Source organism: Lontra canadensis, unplaced genomic scaffold (assembly GCF_010015895.1).
Source record: "Lontra canadensis isolate GAN:19392208 unplaced genomic scaffold, GSC_riverotter_1.0 scaffold27, whole genome shotgun sequence".
NCBI classification, from domain to species: domain Eukaryota; kingdom Metazoa; phylum Chordata; class Mammalia; order Carnivora; family Mustelidae; genus Lontra; species Lontra canadensis.
The window spans coordinates 18,835,049-18,851,221 of record NW_022631021.1 but is presented as its reverse complement, the minus strand read 5'-3'; the positions used below and the strand labels follow the sequence as shown (position 1 = coordinate 18,851,221).

At 44.5% G+C, this 16,173-nt stretch overlaps 1 protein-coding gene across 2 annotated transcripts in view; it reads right to left on the bottom strand.

Annotated features, from left to right (window-relative positions):
• Positions 1-16,173, bottom strand: part of ELOVL5 (ELOVL fatty acid elongase 5) — a 40,376-nt gene that overhangs the window by 5,703 nt on the left and 18,500 nt on the right. The window contains exons 4-6 of one of the 2 annotated variants that reach the window (XM_032864520.1): positions 3,476-3,553; positions 2,125-2,296; positions 267-391 (exon numbers count right to left, since the gene is read on the bottom strand). In XM_032864520.1, coding sequence (XP_032720411.1) covers positions 267-391; positions 2,125-2,296; positions 3,476-3,553 — 375 coding nt within the window. The remainder of the gene's footprint in view (positions 1-266; positions 392-2,124; positions 2,297-3,475; positions 3,554-16,173) is intronic. The other variant, XM_032864521.1, reaches the window with a different exon arrangement.

Below are 16,173 nucleotides of genomic sequence, written 5' to 3'. Positions count from 1 at the left end.
TAAGGACAAAGGACTGAACTTGAAGTCAGGAAATTAGATTCCTGTCCTCATTCTATAGCCCAACTAGCTGTGTGCCCCCAGATACAGTTTCCGCATCAGCTGGAAATAAGAACATTCTCTGCTCCACAGGCTGCAGGTAGTTTAGTTGGATCAAAGAGAAAAGGTGGGAAAGGCATAAATTAGATACTATTAAGTAACAGTGAATAAAGGCAGGGAGAGTGGTCTGCCAGGCAGCAAGTCCCGGAGAGAGGCGCTGAGTGACTTACCAGCTGCCCCTGAGTGATGTATTTCTTCCACCAGAGGTACGGGCGCATGGAGGGCACGGACGACAGACCGTAGTACGAGTACATGAGGACATGGATGAAGCTGTTAAGGGTGGCGCCAAAATATGCTGAAAAACAGGGGGGAATGGGAAGGAGAATGCATCAGTGTTCTACACGGGACAAGATTCCTTTCAAATCCGGAAAACAGACACGTTCAAATAGGGGCTGGTAAGCACCATGTGGAGCAGTGCTCAGAACTCCCTTTCCATTGGGGCAGGCCGACTGGGGTGTTTTAAGGCTGGGCTCAGCTGGGGCTGCCAGGCATGCATGTAACACAGGAGTCAGGAGACCGCCTCACAGCTTTGTTGCCAGAACCCCAATCAACTCCCAGAGCGAGCTGGTTTTCTTTATGTGCCGGGCACTTCAGGGTGCTGTGCTGAAGGCCTGGGGAAGGCAGCTGATGGGCAGGAGGTTCAAAGCTGGCTGGCTAACACATCTGCTGGAGCTGGAAGAGGCCTTGGCCTCATTATTCCCCAGGGCTGCACTGCTGAGACCACATATTTTTTTCAACAATACAATCCAGAGTCCAGTTCCTTAGAGATAAAAGACTCCTCTTTTATCACATACTTTTAATTTCCAGTAGAACCACCAGTTCTTTTTTTAGCCTCTCTGTCCTCCTCCCCCACAGCGGGCAACCCAACAGAGCTTGCCAGCTTTCCCACACACAGTCAGAGGTGTACATGGCTAGGGGCTCAGGGAGGGAGTCTCTACTTCTGGCTATCACAGTAACTGGCTGGGTGACCTTGGACAAGTCACATCCTCCAGGTCCTAGTTGTTTCTCTTGGGCCCAGTGGGGCTAGTTAAAATTTGCAACCCTGAGAGTTCTTTGAAAATGTAAAGAAACACTGTTCCTATTAGGAAGTTAAATCAGATAATCCAGAACCATGTAGTGTGACGGTGGGAAAAACACATGGGGCGGGGGGATGGCGCACTGGAAACCAAGTTCTACCAAACCTTCTACTATGTCAGTTTCCTCCCAAACCACAGGGAGCTGGGTTTGGCGAGTCACCTTTCTAGCTCTAAAATTCTATGACTGTGGGAATCTTGGTGGGCCGGTTAATTCAGGGCAGTGCCATCCTAGGGAAAAAACACATGAACAGACCCAAAAGTTCTCAAACTCGCCAGTGCTGGATGGCAGAAATTTTGATCAGGACACCTGTTAGAACTCCTAAGCTAAACCTAAAGGAGACAACTTAATCTCTGAAAATTATGAGAGACCTCAGACCATAAGCTTTCTAAAAACAACAGATATCTGTCTTTGGGAATTTACTTCAAATTTTGGTGCTTGCCATTGAAGATGCCTTGCTAACGTGCTTCAGGGAACAAGGCAGGCTCGTTATATAAGCATTATGTGCAGACCTCCTCCTGTGCTCTTCAGCTAAAGCTTGTTTCATCATCAGTCGTGTTCCCTGGGACTCCCTCAGTGGTGTGGTTCCATCTTTCTGGCCTGCCCCTCTCAGTCAAACAACTTCCAAATTGTAAGAAACAAGGACCAGAAATAACCTAGAACAGCTGTCCTCTGTGATAGAGGACACTGTCCCTATTTCCCTGTACGCCCCAGGCTGGGAATTTGGTATTTCCCTCACCTTGCCAAGTCAGCCAGAAAAAGGTTTCGTCAGCTTACTGAGTGCACAGGCCACACAAACTATCATGAATGCAACTGGGACACAAAGTTCCCATGTTTGACCTAGAAATCCACAGAAATAGCACCTTCACTAAAAGTCTTGGTTTCAATTCAGCCTCTTTGCTCACACCTGTCCCCAGTGCTGCGCCCCCCTCACCCCCACCATGTAAGACTTACAGTGGCCACAGGGGACCCAGTTCATCACAAACCACCAGATGTTCAGCATGGTGGCATGGTGGTACACGTGCAGGATTGTGATCTGGTGGTTGTTCTTCCGTAAGATGAAGAAGAAGGTGTCCATGAATTCAATGAGCTTGGAGAAATAGTACCACCAGAGGACACGGATAATCTAAGAGGAAGAGACCATCATGGTTTTTCTGGAATATCACCCCTGACGTGTTTTACTAAGTTCCCAGACTCCCAGGATCTCCTGAAGCCTGAGCACCCCACTGGCTCCTAGAGTCCTTCAGAGGCTGGGAGCACTGGTCATTCTGAGTGCCTCTAACAGAATACTGGGGGGGAAGCTGGGGGAGGTCTGGAATGATGACAGGGGAAATTTTAAAAGTGGCATGGATGTCTTTCAAGACTGACAAAACCCAGAGGATCAAAGTTCAAAAAGCCCTGAAGCCTGTCTATTCCCTCAGGAAGGACCTGCAAAACCATCAGCACAGAAAAACCTCCTGAGTGGCGCTGCTATTTCAGGGACTGGCATGGGGGTGGGGGGCCAGGATATGAGGAAAAGAAGAACAGGAATCAGAACTTTCCGTGTCAGGTCCCTGCCCAGTTGAATATGCCACACAGTTTTAAGGAAGTGAATGCCCATCTGAATTTAAAGCAGCAGCCTTTCATTTAAAACGAAACACTGGGGACACCTGGGTGGCTCAGTCTTAAGCGTCTGCCTTCAGCTCAGGTCATGGTCCCAGGGTCCTAGGATGGAGCCCCACATCGGGCTCCCTGCTCAGTGGGGAGCCTGCTTCTCCCTCTGGCTGCTGCTCCCCTCCTTGTGCTCTCTCTACCAAAACAAACAAAACAACAACAACAAAACCCACTCAGAGTGGAAGTCAGAATCAAAAGACCACCCTCAGAGAGCACTTTCAGGAATGATTACAGCATTTAAGACATTATTCTTATGATCCCATTTATATAAATGCTGAAAAATGCATGTAGTTATTTGCCCCCCCCCGCAAAATGTAAATAACAAATTTTTTTTCAAGATTTTATTTTTAAGTAATCTCTCTACCCAATGTGGGGCTCAAACTCACAACCCCAAGATCAAGAGTCACATGCTCCACCAACTGAGCCCGCCAGGCCCCTCTTCCTGGAAACCATTAACAGGACTTACTTTTATGAAATGAAACTTTAGTTTTCCTCTTACACCGCTCATGTTCAAATTTTCATGTGGAAATAGGTTTTTTAAAAATGTCAACAGGAATTACCTTGGGCGGTGAGGATATGAGCCATTTTGTCTTTTAAGCAATTTATTAAAAAAAAAAAAACAACAACAAACTATTTAAAAGAGAGACCTTACCTTCATATCTGCTTCTCCCGCACTGCGAGTGCCTTGACAGAAGAAGTTGTAGCTGCCTTCCCATACTCCTGTCACTAACTAAAACGAAAAAAGGAAGAAGTCCATCACCAACAATATCAGAAATCAGAAAAGCCCTACTCACTTAAACTTCATTTTTTTCGGAATCTGTGACAATTGACCTTGGGCTGGCTGACGCAACTTCGGTCTTTGCTCCTCAGCAAAAATCACGATGATGGGCAGTGTGAATACCGGAGAGTCTCTGTTTCACAAGGGGTGGACCAGAAGTCACTCCAGGGTGCTGCCTTACTGAGCTGGCCCTCAATTCCCAAGGCCCTGACCAAGCTGTGAGCAGGCTGTCCCGCAAGCAATCTCAGGGGAGATCACACCTTCACAAATTCAGCCCTTCCCTAAACCAGCACTTCCCAAACTTGAGCGTTGGTGTACCAGAATCGCCTCAGGGGCATGTAAAAACAGGATCGCTGGGGAGTGTTTCTGATCCAGTAGGTCTGGGGTGGGGTCTAAGAATTCATATTTCTAACAAGTTTTCAGGTGATCCTGATGCTCCTGATTTAGAGACCACACTCCAAGAACCACTGCTGTCAAACCTAGGATAATTTAGCCAGCCCTGTCTTCATTACCTCCTGTTGCTGTGTCAGCCACTGGGTCCACAAAGCAGCAATCTGCAGCGTCACAGAAAGGACCCCAGAATCAGGGGGCATGCCAGCTCTAGGTTACAGACCTGCATCACCAGCTCTCTTTGGTTTCCTCATTTGTCTACAGTGAGGACACCTGGCCTAGATGAGACTTAAGGACCCACTGTGACAGTCCAGAGGGAAGGTTTAATTTGAACACCTGTGCATGTCCACACTATGTCGTTGACAAACACCTAGGAGGTGCTATTCCTTGTCCATGTAAACTGTAGCTTCCTGCTTCCTCCTAAAGCCTACAGTGATCTTGAGTTTTCCTGGTGACTTTCTCTCTGGGGGCCAACTGGCACGCTATAGATGGGGAGAAATCTGAGGTGGCCTGCCTTGTGCCTGATCTCATCTGGTATCCCACATAAAAAGACTGACCCTGGGTCTCAAAGTGTGTTCCCCAGTCCAGCTGCATTAACATCACATGGGAACTTCTAAGACATGGAAATTCTCGAGCCCACCCCAGAATCAAGTCTGGGGGTGGGGCGCCTGGGTGGCTCAGTGGGTTAGGTCTCTGCCTTAGGCTCAAGTCATGATCTCAGGCCCTGATCCTCAGGGGTAATGATCTCATGACCTCAGGGTCTTCTATCAGCAGAGAGCTGCTTCCCCCTTTCTCTCTGCCTACCTGTGATTTCTCTGTCAAATAAATAAATAACATCTTTAAAAACAAAAACAAACTCTGGGGCTACACCATCAAGGTAGGGCCTCACAGTCATGATCACAGAGCCTTTGAGAACTGAATACTGTGGTTTACGAAGTGTGGTTCCCAACCCAGCAGCGTTGCAATCGCCCAAGAATCGTTAGAAACACAAAAATCTCAAGCCCTACCCTAGACCTTCTGAATCAGAAATTTCTGGGTGTGAACCCGTTGGCATGGCAACAGGCTGTTTTATAGGTGACTTTGATGCAGCTAAAGCTTGTGAACCACGGGCTGAAAGCTGTGGTTCCCACTCTAGTTATATAACAGAACCACCTGGGGAGCTTCTAAACCTGCTACTGCCTGGCCTCTCCCCAGATCATTAAACGACTCTTTAGGGGCCTTCACAAAGCTCTCAAGGTACTTCCAACCTGCAACTAGGAGTGGGAACCACAGGTTTCCTGCTGGGTAAGCAGAAAAGGGATTATAAGGGCCCGAAGACAGACGGTTAAACTTCCACCCGATCTGACCTCAGAAATGCCACAGTGGGTGTGGCCGTTGTACTCTCACTGAAAGCCCTTCTCAGAAACTGCTTTTTCTTCTATTAACTTCCTTTCTGTGGTCTGCCTTCTGGCTTTGTCATCTTCTATATGTAAAAAAGTATCAAGTGTTAACATGGTTTTCAAGACCAAAGACCGGCACAGGGTTTTGGAGGCGTCATTTTGTGATGAAGAGTTCTCCTTAGGAAGCAGAAGACCAGATCAGGGAGCCAGGATGAGTTAGGCTGCCTCCACCGAGGCCCAAGACTTGAGGTGAGCCCGCTAAGTTCCTCAGGCCCTGGGTATTATAAGGTAAAAAGATGAGGTTGGACTAAATGATCTCTAAAGGTTCTAATTTTCTACAATTTCTACATTTGGACTTTTAATAAACAGATCATAAACTATGCTGTACTTCACTATCTTTGAAAGACCACCAACAGCAGGGTAATTTATCAGAAGGTACATCATCCTTTTGGACAACATTGTGCTCTCAAGTCACAGCAGGTTAAGTACCCCAAGTGCAGACGTACCCTGACTTCCAAAAATTGAGATAAAAAGCCTGAAAATAAAGTGTGGTTGGCAGTGGGGTGCTGGCATATGTGCCCTCAGAAGACCTGAGGTGAAGAGAAGAGAGTGTAGTCTCCCCTGCCCTTCCTCCTACCTCATGAGAGAACCAGTGAATTATCTTCTGTGGGTGAGGGATACATACACGGAACGAATGGTTCTCAAGGAAATTTTCACACGACTACTGCAAATGATAAAAAGTAAGGACAACATAGCAAAGTGCTTCATGAAGATATATTTATGCAATTTTTAAAAATTTTTATTTATTTATTTGAAAGACAGAGATCACAAGTAGGCAGAGAGACAGGCAGAGGGAGAGGAAAGGAAGTAGGCTCCCGGCCAAGAAGAGAGTCCGATGGAGGCCTCGATCCCAGGACTCTGGGATCATGACCCAAGCCGAAGGCAGAGGCTTTAACCCACTGAGCCACCCAGGCAACCTATATTTATGCAATTTAAAAGATACCTTTATTTAAAATGATAGCCTTACTTGGCAAAATTAAAAACTTATTAACCATGATTATCCTTGCTAGACATGCTTTTTGAAATGTTTTTGAAATGTTAGCATCTTATCAATTTAAAATTCTAGGACCTACCATCACTGTTTTCCAGCTGCTATTTTGGTTTATTGTGTCCTGAGGCAGATGACTGCATTCATGAATGCCTGCCTTGGTAGGAAAAGGGACAGGCAAGGAAGCTGAGGAAGAAGAGAGCTAATTCTTCCTTGTATTCCTGTAGGCAATTTGACCTCAAGGGCAGGCACAGACTGAGGAAGGATCTGTTAACTCTAGCAGAAGGGACTAACACATACCTTTTTTTTAAAATGTCTTTCAGGGGGTGCCTGGGTGGCGCAGTGGGTCAAGCCTCTGCTTTCAGCTCAGGTCATGATCTCAGGGTCCTGGGATTGAGCCCTGCATCAGGCTCTCTGCTCAGCGGGGACCCTGCTTCGGCCCCCCCCCCCCCCACCGCCTCTCTGCCTACTTGTGATCTCTCTCTCTGTGTCAAATAAGTAAATAAAAATCTTAAAAAAAAAAAAAATAAAATCTTTCAGAAGGCATCCAGGTTGGATTGCTTTGCTCCTTAAGCTAATTATCTTAAAATTCCACTTGTCCCCTTCCTATAAATGGGGGAAAAATATGTCTGTATCTAAAACACCCAGTATCTCTGGAGGCCAAAGAACTCCAGTCTGGGGGGCGGTGAACTTCCCCAAAGTACAGCGCACTTCAGGGCCCTGAGCCCACTGCCCTCTTCTCCTAGGAGAGGATTCCTGCAGCCCCCAGGGCAGCCCACCCTCCCTCATCACTGCCACTCAGCACTTCCACTGGGGCATACTGCTGAATTCTGTGATTAAAACCCTTCAGTGGAGTTCTTTATAGATCTTGGATATCAGCCCTTGTCTGTAGTGTCACTTGCGAATATCTTCTTCCATTCTGTGGATTGCCTCTTTGTTTTGTTGACTGTTTCCTTTGCTGTGCAGAAATTTTTGATCTTGATGAAGTCCCAAAAGTTCATTTTTGCTTTTGTTTCCTTTGCCTTTGGAGACATGTCTTGAAAGAAGTTGCTGTGGCTGGTGTCAAAGAGGTTACTGCCTATGTTCTCTTCTAGGATTTTGATAAGATTCCTGCCTCACGTTGAGGTCTTTTATCCATTTCGAGATTATCTTTGTGTATGGTGTAAGAGAATGGTCGAGTTTCATTCTTCTACACATAGCTGTTCAATTTTCCCAGTACCACTTATTGAAGAGACGGTCTTTTTTCCCCTGGATATTTTCCCTGCTTTGTTGAAGATTATTTGACCATAGAGTTGAGGGATCTTATCTGGGCTCTCTACTCTGTTCCCCTAGTCTGTGTGTCTGTTTTTGTGCCAGTACCATGCTGTCTTGGTGATCACAGCTTTGTAGTAAAGCTTGAAATCAGGCAACATGATGCCTCCAGTTTTGTTTTTCTTTTTCGACATTTCCTTAGCAATTCGGGGTCTCTTCTGGTTCCATACAAATTTTAGGATTGTTTGTTCTAGTTCTTTGAAAAATGCCGGTCAAATTCAACACACACAAAAGAGATAATCGTGTCAAAAAATGGGCAGAAGACATGAACAGACACTACCCCAAAGAAGACATACAAATGGCTAACAGACACATGAAAAATGTTCATCATCATTAGCCATCAGGGAGATTCAAATCAAAACTACATTGAGATACCATCTTACACCAATGAGAATGTCCAAAATCAACAAGACAGTAAACAACAAGTGTTGGAGAGGATGTGGAGAAAGGGGAACTCTCTTACACTGTTGGTGGGAATGCAAGTTGGTGCAGCCACTTTGGAAAATAGTGTGGAGATTCCTTAAGAAATTAAAAATAGAGATACCCTATGACCCTGCATTTGCACTGCTTGGCATTTACGCCAAAGATACAGGTGTTGTGAAAAGAAGGGCCATCTGTACCCCAATTTTCATTGCAGCAATGGCCACAATTGCCAAACTGTGGAAAGAACCAAAATGCCCTTCAACAGACGAATGGATAAGGAAGATGTGGTCCATATACACTATGGAGTATTATGCCTCCATTAGAAAGGATGAATACCCAACTTTTTTTTACCAACATGGACAGGACTGGAAGAGATTATGCTGAGTGAAATAAGTCAAGCAGAGAGAGTCAATTATCATATGGTTTCGCTTATTTGTGGAGCATAAGGAATAACACGGAGGACATGGGGAGATGGGAGAGAAGGGAGTTGGGGGAAATCGGAGGGGGAGACAAACCATGACAGACTGTGGACTCTGAGGAACTAACTGAGGGTTTTGGAGGGGAGGGGGGTGGGAGGTTGGGTGAGGCTGGTGGTGGGTATTGTGGAGGGTACATACTGCATGGAGCACTGGGTGTGGTACATAAACAAAGAATTCTGGAACACTGAAAAAGAATTAAATAAAAAACAAAAAACAAAAAACAAACTCTTCAGTGACTCCCAGTTTCTTTAGAACCCAATCCCAAATCTTAGGCACAGCATTCACGTTCTTCCCCAGCTCCCTGACCTACAGTCAGAAGGACCCCTTTTGCTCCTCACCCAACCCACAATGGCCAAGGGCAAAGAGCACAGGTTTGGGCACTAGCCAGAAGTACTTTAATTCCTAGCAACCTGCATTTAGCCAGGTGACCTTAGACAAATGTTTGTACCCCTCTCTATACACCTCAGTTTCTTCACTTAAAGAGGGTAAGAACAGCAGTCGCGCCTCTTTAGGCTGCCGTGAAAAGTAAATGAGATGGAGGGAGTGTACAAATGCTTACCCTGCTCAACCTGGTACATAGGATAAACCCAACAAATGCTAGCAGTGACCACTAGCTTATTCTTTTCAACTGGAATGCCATCTACACCCAGGTACCCCCATCTCTAGCTCTTAAAATTCTAACTATCCTTCAAAGTTTGCTTAAAATTCCTTTAAAAAAAAGATTTACTTATTTATTTTAGAGAGAGAGAGAAAGAGAGAGGGCAGAGGAAAATAGAGAATCTTAAAGCAGACTTCCTGCTGAGCACAGAGTCCAATATGGGGCGCTATCTCACAACCCTGAGATCACGACCTGAGCCAAAATCAAGAGTTGGATGCTTCACTGAATGCGCCACCCAGGTGCCCCTTAAATCCTCTTTTCTTCATGATTGTTTGCTTGGACCTCCAGCCTGAAGTCTGTCATCCTTCCTCTAACCTCACCCTGCCACGGCTTGTAGTTGTCTGCTATGTTCCCTTTTAGCCCTTTGTTAAAGGGTCTGTTTTAAGCTCTGTGGGCAGCTTACATCATTGGGGAATGGGGCTCCCACATGCACAGAACCCAGCACAGGGACCTGCACACAAGAGGTACCGAAGAGTTGCTAAAGTAACGACAAAGCATCTGAGGCCCTGCTTTTTTGCCTCACCACACCTCACCCCCAAATAGAGGCTGAATATATTGCTCATAGCAAAAAAAAAAAAAAAAAAAAAAAAAAAACCGAACAAAAAAACAAAAACAAAAACAAAAACCCACCCCCTCAAAAAAAGATGTCATTTCTGCTTTGCAAATGGAGAAACTGAAACACAAGAAGTATTTTAGTGAAACCTAGATTTGACACTATTCATCTGAGTTCTGTTCACAAGATGGAAAAACCAGTCCCCATCAAATGGGGGGACATGGAGAGTTGAATTCTCATACATCCTCAGCTTCAGAAGGGACAGAATAATATAACAACAAGGACCAAGCCCCTGAGTTAAAGTTAATTCACCTAAGACTACTCTCACCAATTCTGTGTACAATGGGTCAGTGTCAGAAGGTTCTGCTCCCTCCATCCCCCATAAGAGGGAAACAGCATGGGCTCTGCAAAGCTCTTCCTTCCAGCGCCCCTAGGACCACATCAGTGGAGACAATGATCTAGTCAAAGTCACCTTGGCTACCATTTCCCTTCAGGGCTTGGGTCTGACTTCCTTCCAGAGAGCTGCTCTGGTCCCCAGAAAGTCAATACACTGCTGCAGACACTGCAGAGCCAGAGGGCCAGGAGGCTGGACAAAGGCAAGGCACGGAAAGTAAGGCTAGGTCCCTCTACCTTGGGCTCCTGGGAATCTGCTCAGGAGCGCACAGGACTGTACCTGAAGGAAAACGGAGGCCACAGTGAACAGCCTGCCGCCACGTGCAGTTCGTTACAAAACCAGCTACTCCAGGAGTGTACGTCATGGCATTATTTACTCGACCTGGCTTTTCCCAAGTAATCAAAATACAAACACACCACTGCAAACCATATGTGCTTTCTCCTTTGTGGAGTAAAGCAAACTTTAATTAGGCCAGGGGCACAGAAAGAGCTGGAATTATAGATGAGCTAGCAGCTCTCTCTTCTTATGGGACAAATTCAATAACCTAAGGTGGTTTCGATGCATCTTTTCATTTAAAGAAGAGACATCAGGCGAGTATCACAGCTAGGTCTGGGTGATGTAGCTCATGGAGTGAATCATTTCTAACGGTGACAGGTGACTTCTCATCTAACACCACAAATAGCTATCAATGAGGTATGACTTTCAGCATGATAACCATTTCCAGGGCACTTTCTGGAATTCTACCAAAGCATCTCAAGAAACAATGTCATTTAACATTTAAAGAATAAGCAGAAGAATGTCATCTTGGGTGGCCATTATCACAGCCTTTCAGCCCAATATCTCTATATGTCAGAGCCACAAGATAACCCTTTTCCAAAAGGCCTGGCTGCTTTCAGTGATGAAGGCCTGGTGAGCTGTGTGATTATTACCCCCAAGCAGACATCTATCCAAGAAGAGTAGGAAGAGACTGTCCATACTGGAATTCAAATTGCATCTAGAAGAGGACCCAGGGACATTTCCAAGTAATACCAAGTATGTGGGTGGTTGACAGTTTCACAGCTTATATTGTTTCTATGTGAATGGCTGAGTGTGTATTTTTTAGACTTGCTACAAGCCCATGTTTTAAATAAGTAAACAGAGATGAGAAGTGATATGGATACCCCAAAGTCACATGGCTTTTTGGTGGCACCACTGGGACCAGCACCCAGGTATTCGGGTCTTCAGTTTAACTGCAATTTCAAACAGGAGTTCCATGTTCCTCTGACCTTCCTTACTTGTTTCTGAATCCTTAATAATTCAAGAGCACAATGGGGGTACTCTATCCATGAAGCAATCTGAGGAAAAGTAGACTTTCACCTGTGTCTTTACTTCAGCAGATTTGATTTAAAATTAACCATCAGCTGCTCCAAAACTCAAAGTATCTCATTCTTTCAGGGCTTAACTACCTGCTCTTGGCTGTGCTATTATGAAACAGGGTCAGGTCAAAGCCTGAGGCTTTGCATTTCAAATCTTTCACGTCCAGGCCATGAAGATACTCATTAAAATAATTTCACACTCACAACCTCCAGAAGTGTTTTGTTTTGTTTTCCTGATGACCAGGAACACCCATGGGTCACTGCAGAATGGAATACTCTTGGTTAAGTCTTAAGGACAGGCTCTGTACACTAGAGAAGCCTTTAGAACAAAGCACAAAGGAACAGCCTGTCCTCAGCCCAAGCTGAAACAGGGATGTCTGGCATTCTCCCCTGAACCCTAGACCCTGTCCTTGTATGTTGCCGGTCCTAGTCTCTCACTTCTCAGGCCTCCTGGGGAGTGGCTTCTGCAAATGCTCATTTTGTCGTTCATGGAGTGTAAGCGGCTAGGGAGAGGAAAACCTCAAGCCAAGACTCAGCATCTCCAGACGGTACTGCACACTGGTCTGAGGCGCAGACCCGAATCCCAGGCCTCCCCGGGAATGTGCTCTCTGCAGAAAGGGCGGTGACAGTCCAAGGAACAGTAAAGGAGTTAGCCCAGGACCTGGCAAGGGAAGCACTATGTAAGTCTCTGCTACGACTCTAGCCAGATGTTTGCTCTTTCTGCTGCCCATGCACAAAGGCCCACGACTCCCACGACTAGGTCTGAAGCGGTGCTGCTCCTCCTGTGTTCTGAGGCCCCGGCCAGGGCATCCTTCGCATAATTTAAAGAGACTTCTCCAGGCTACTATCGACTCTGGTTTTGCAGATTAAGTCTGCGTTAGTTGAGGATTTGTCCAGTGACACGTTCCTTGGTACCCCAACTCCAAGTGGCCAAGTTACCAAAGGTTTGCGGAGTCAGTTTAGAGAAGTCAGGCCGGGCTTTGAACCAACTCCGAAGCTTGTGCTCTACTGGAAGGTAATCCTTGCTCTTCCGCTGGGTGTGAGGAGAGAGGGGAAGGCTGTCTGGGTTGCAGCCTTCCTCTGTTCACCCAATATAAGGTGTTCTCCCAGGGCAGTGCCAGATAAACTTAGAGGAACATAACAGGGTGCTTTCAGTCCCTGAGAAAAGCTTCATTCTGAGCAAGGAACTTTAGTTGCAAGGGAACTAAGAGTGAGAAGTATTTTAAGGCAATGATCAGGCCTTTCCGAGAAATATTAATCTCACCACATGTTTCAATTTCTCTGTACCTCTATTAAAGGAGAAAAAGCAGAATAGTAAAAAATTTTTTTGAAGTACTTTGGTAAACATAATTAAAAAAAAAAATTCAATATTCAACTACCAGGTCTTCTAAGTGTTTTTCCAAATGCTATTTCCCCACAATAACATTTCTATTTTCGGAAAGCCTGAAGGGAAAGAAAAACAAGACAGTTTAGAATATAATGTTTCCAAAGCAACTGCTCTGTGGTTCTATCAGGACCTTCAAAGCCAGAGCCCACGGAAGAACAGGCTGTCAGGTGCCCGGGGAGATGCTTCAGCTGTATCAACCCCACAGTGACAGAGGGGTTAGAAGGTACAAGCAAAACACCCACCCAGCAAATTTCTTTCATCTTTCCAATAAAGCAGTATCAGAAATCTTCAAAAGAAGATTCAAAGAAAAAAAGTACTGACTTCTGGTTCTGACAAAATGTTTTTAAAGAGGAGATTTAATGTAGATTTAATAATTATTTCTAGAGGTTTGACCTCACAGATGTGGCTGAAAGCAAGTGGTTAAGTTTGGAGATAAGTGTCGTATCTAGATCACGGAAACAACAACAACAAACTCCCATAATGCTCTTATGTTATGTAATGGGGCGGGGGAGACAAGTGGCAAACCTTCAAAAATAAACAGCATGAAGCCGTTTACACTGAACACTCAATAGATGGATGGAACAGCAGAGTAGACACAAATGAAAATGTGAGCGAATCAGAAAGAGATAATGAGGCACAAATACAAGGAGAGACGATGTAGGGTCGGGGGACTGTTAACACATGTTTAATAGTAGAGGGAGGAGAGGCCGGAGTTGAGCAGATAAGGGCCGAGTTCTTTCCTGAATTAATGAAATACGTAAACTCTCAGACCCAAGGCTCACAAGTCCTGAATGAGACAAATAAAAATAGATGACTACCCAGGCACACAACTCTTTTATTTTCGAACGCAACTTAAAAATTACCCGGAACAAAAATGATTACTTATGAATGAACAGAAACAGGATTCTGGAATGAATCTTTAAAGTGCAGAAGAAAAATAACTTCATCTAGAGTTCTATGCCTAAAGACCAATAAAATGATGCTCAAGGGGTGCCTGTGTGGCCCAGTGGGTTAATAAGCCTCTGCCTTCAGCTCAGGTCATGATTCCAGGGTCCTGGGATCGAGCCCCATGTCGGGCTCTCTACTCAGCAAGGAGCCTGCTTCCCCACTCTCTGCCTACTTGTGATCTCCTCTCTGCCTACTTGTGATCTCTTCCTCGCTCTGTTAAATAAATAAATATTTTTAAAAAATGATGCTTAAACAGAGACTGAGAGTTGAGTCTTCACAGCAAAGAACTACTCCAGGAGAAGGAAAAGGAGCCTCAAAGGGAGGAATGGATTTCACAGATCAGGAGTGAGCACAGCAAAGAGCAAGCCCTGACTGCAAAGATGACGACAGTGCAGGACATTTAACAAACGCTGGGACGAAATGCAATGGAGACACACAGGAGAGGGAGATCAGCAAGCGAACTTCCAGCATCCTGTGTGACCCAGGAGGGCGGAAATAAGAATTCACTGTAGACTTTATGAAGTTGAGGAGGCATATTAAAAACTTATGGGCAACACTAAAATACAGAATTAGAATGAATATTCAATCAGTAAATGAAAAAATAAACACAAAAATTCAACAGAAAATAGGAAAGAAGGAAAAAAATGACATGGAAAACACATATACACACCAAAAAAGGTGATAGAAATTATTCTAAAATAATCACTACGCTAAATGAAAATGGGTTACATTTCCCCACTAAAAGAAAAGAGACTATCAGATTCAGTCATTAAAGTCCTAGTGTATCTAGTTAAAAAAAAAAAAATCACACTTGCACAAGGAGACCAAGAATCCTCCATACAACACTATCAAAGGAAATCTGTACGTTCATGCAAAGAAAACTTCCTAAAATGGTATACTAAATTCTAACACTGAAATAATACAGAAATTAACTAAATTAAAGCTCTATGATTCAACATGGAGTCATTTCACAATTTAATACTAAAAGAAAGCTATCTGAAAGAGTATAAACAGTTAGCCATTAACATAAATTTTAAAAATTTCCCAGAATATACACATGTACTGAAAGTATAAAAACATATTTAGAGAAGAAACATATGAACTTCAGAAGAAAGTTGTATCTGGGAAGGGGCTGTATTTCAGATGCATTTTTATAATATTTTCTTTTTTTAATTTAAATTCAATTAGCTAACATATAGTATATCATCAGTTTCAGAGGTAATGTTCAATAATTTATCAGTTGTGTATAACACCCAGGGCTTATCACATGCATTTTAATTTTTTTAAAGATTTTGTTTATGTGAGAGAGAGAGAGAGAGAGAGAGAGTGTCGGTGAGAGGAGCAGACAAAGAGGGAGAGGCAGACTCCCCACTGAACAGTGAGCCCAACATGGGGGTTTAACTGAGCTACCCAGGTACCCCTAATATCTTCTTTTTAAAACAAATAATTCAAACCAATAATAAAAGGTCAATATTTGTGAGGCACATAGATATCATTTATGTGACTATACTTTCCATATGCTGAAGTAGTTTTGAAATTACAATTTAAAGTAAGAAATACAATGGGGAAGAAAGAGGAAGTTTTGGTTCTACGCCAATCCAGATCCATCTATCCAGCTATCAACCACTGTTTTAAAATTGCATTTTAAATGTTCTGAATGTCTGAAGTCTCTCACCCTATTCACAACCGACAGTTCTAACTGCAAGGGAATAAACACAAACAAGTACTCAAAAAAACAACCTTATTTGTAATCTGTGATTTTGTTAAATAAAGTAAAACCATGGTTCAGGCATTTGCTTTTTTTCTACCCCAATACTCACGAAACATTTGGTGGAGCCACATTAACAGAGGGAAGAAACACTGAGATCACAGCCATCTTCCAAGCCAGTGATCAGTGTGTGAGGGACAGGATGCTGAGGCCACACCCAGCGGAACACCTGAGTGGAAAGCTATGCGTCATGTTCCTTGGGAACAGTGGGAAGGCAAGAGAGGCTTAAATCACAGAATCACTGCTCCGTAGAGCTCAAGTCCTGACTCCATGTGCTCCTGGCTTCCCAGGGGAACTGTGTAGAATCCTTAAGGAGATGGAGACTGTCAGAGGTGGCCTAGGTCTGAAAGAAGAGGGAGTTTCTCAGGGGTAGAGACCAGAAGAATGAAAGAAACTTGGTGTTGGGGGGTTTGAGTGGAACTATGAATAATGTGCAGGCTGGAAGCTCAAAGGGTCTCCTCCTGAGGAAAGGGGCCAGC